This window comes from Nestor notabilis, unplaced genomic scaffold, assembly GCF_000696875.1.
Source record: "Nestor notabilis isolate BGI_N333 unplaced genomic scaffold, ASM69687v1 scaffold28116, whole genome shotgun sequence".
NCBI classification, from domain to species: domain Eukaryota; kingdom Metazoa; phylum Chordata; class Aves; order Psittaciformes; family Psittacidae; genus Nestor; species Nestor notabilis.
Window position 1 is genome coordinate 3,153 of NW_009933802.1, and position 245 is coordinate 3,397.

A 245-nucleotide genomic window follows, 5' to 3' on the forward strand; every position below is an offset into this window, starting at 1 on the left:
CAGTAGGGGCCTGGCTGGCTTCTCCTTCAAAGACTGCAGCAAGAAAGACTCACTTCAGCATCTGCTGGACCAGCAGCATGTGAGGAAGATGTAAATCCTTGCTCTTTCTCTATTCTTGGTTGAGTACTAAAGATACCTACCTCCACTCTCTGCTCCAGGATGGAGAAGATCCGCTCGATCCCAATGCTGACACACACGCACGGAACCTTCCGTCCCTTGGGATCGGACATCCCCACCACCCCCTC

The 245-nt window shown here is 53.1% G+C and overlaps 1 protein-coding gene across 1 annotated transcript in view; it reads right to left on the minus strand.

The window, feature by feature from the left end:
• Window positions 1–245, minus strand: part of LOC104407701 (histidine--tRNA ligase, cytoplasmic-like) — an 11,733-nt gene that overhangs the window by 2,564 nt on the left and 8,924 nt on the right. Inside the window, 1 exon segment of the mRNA XM_010017045.1 lies at window positions 141–242. Coding sequence (XP_010015347.1) covers window positions 141–242 — 102 coding nt within the window.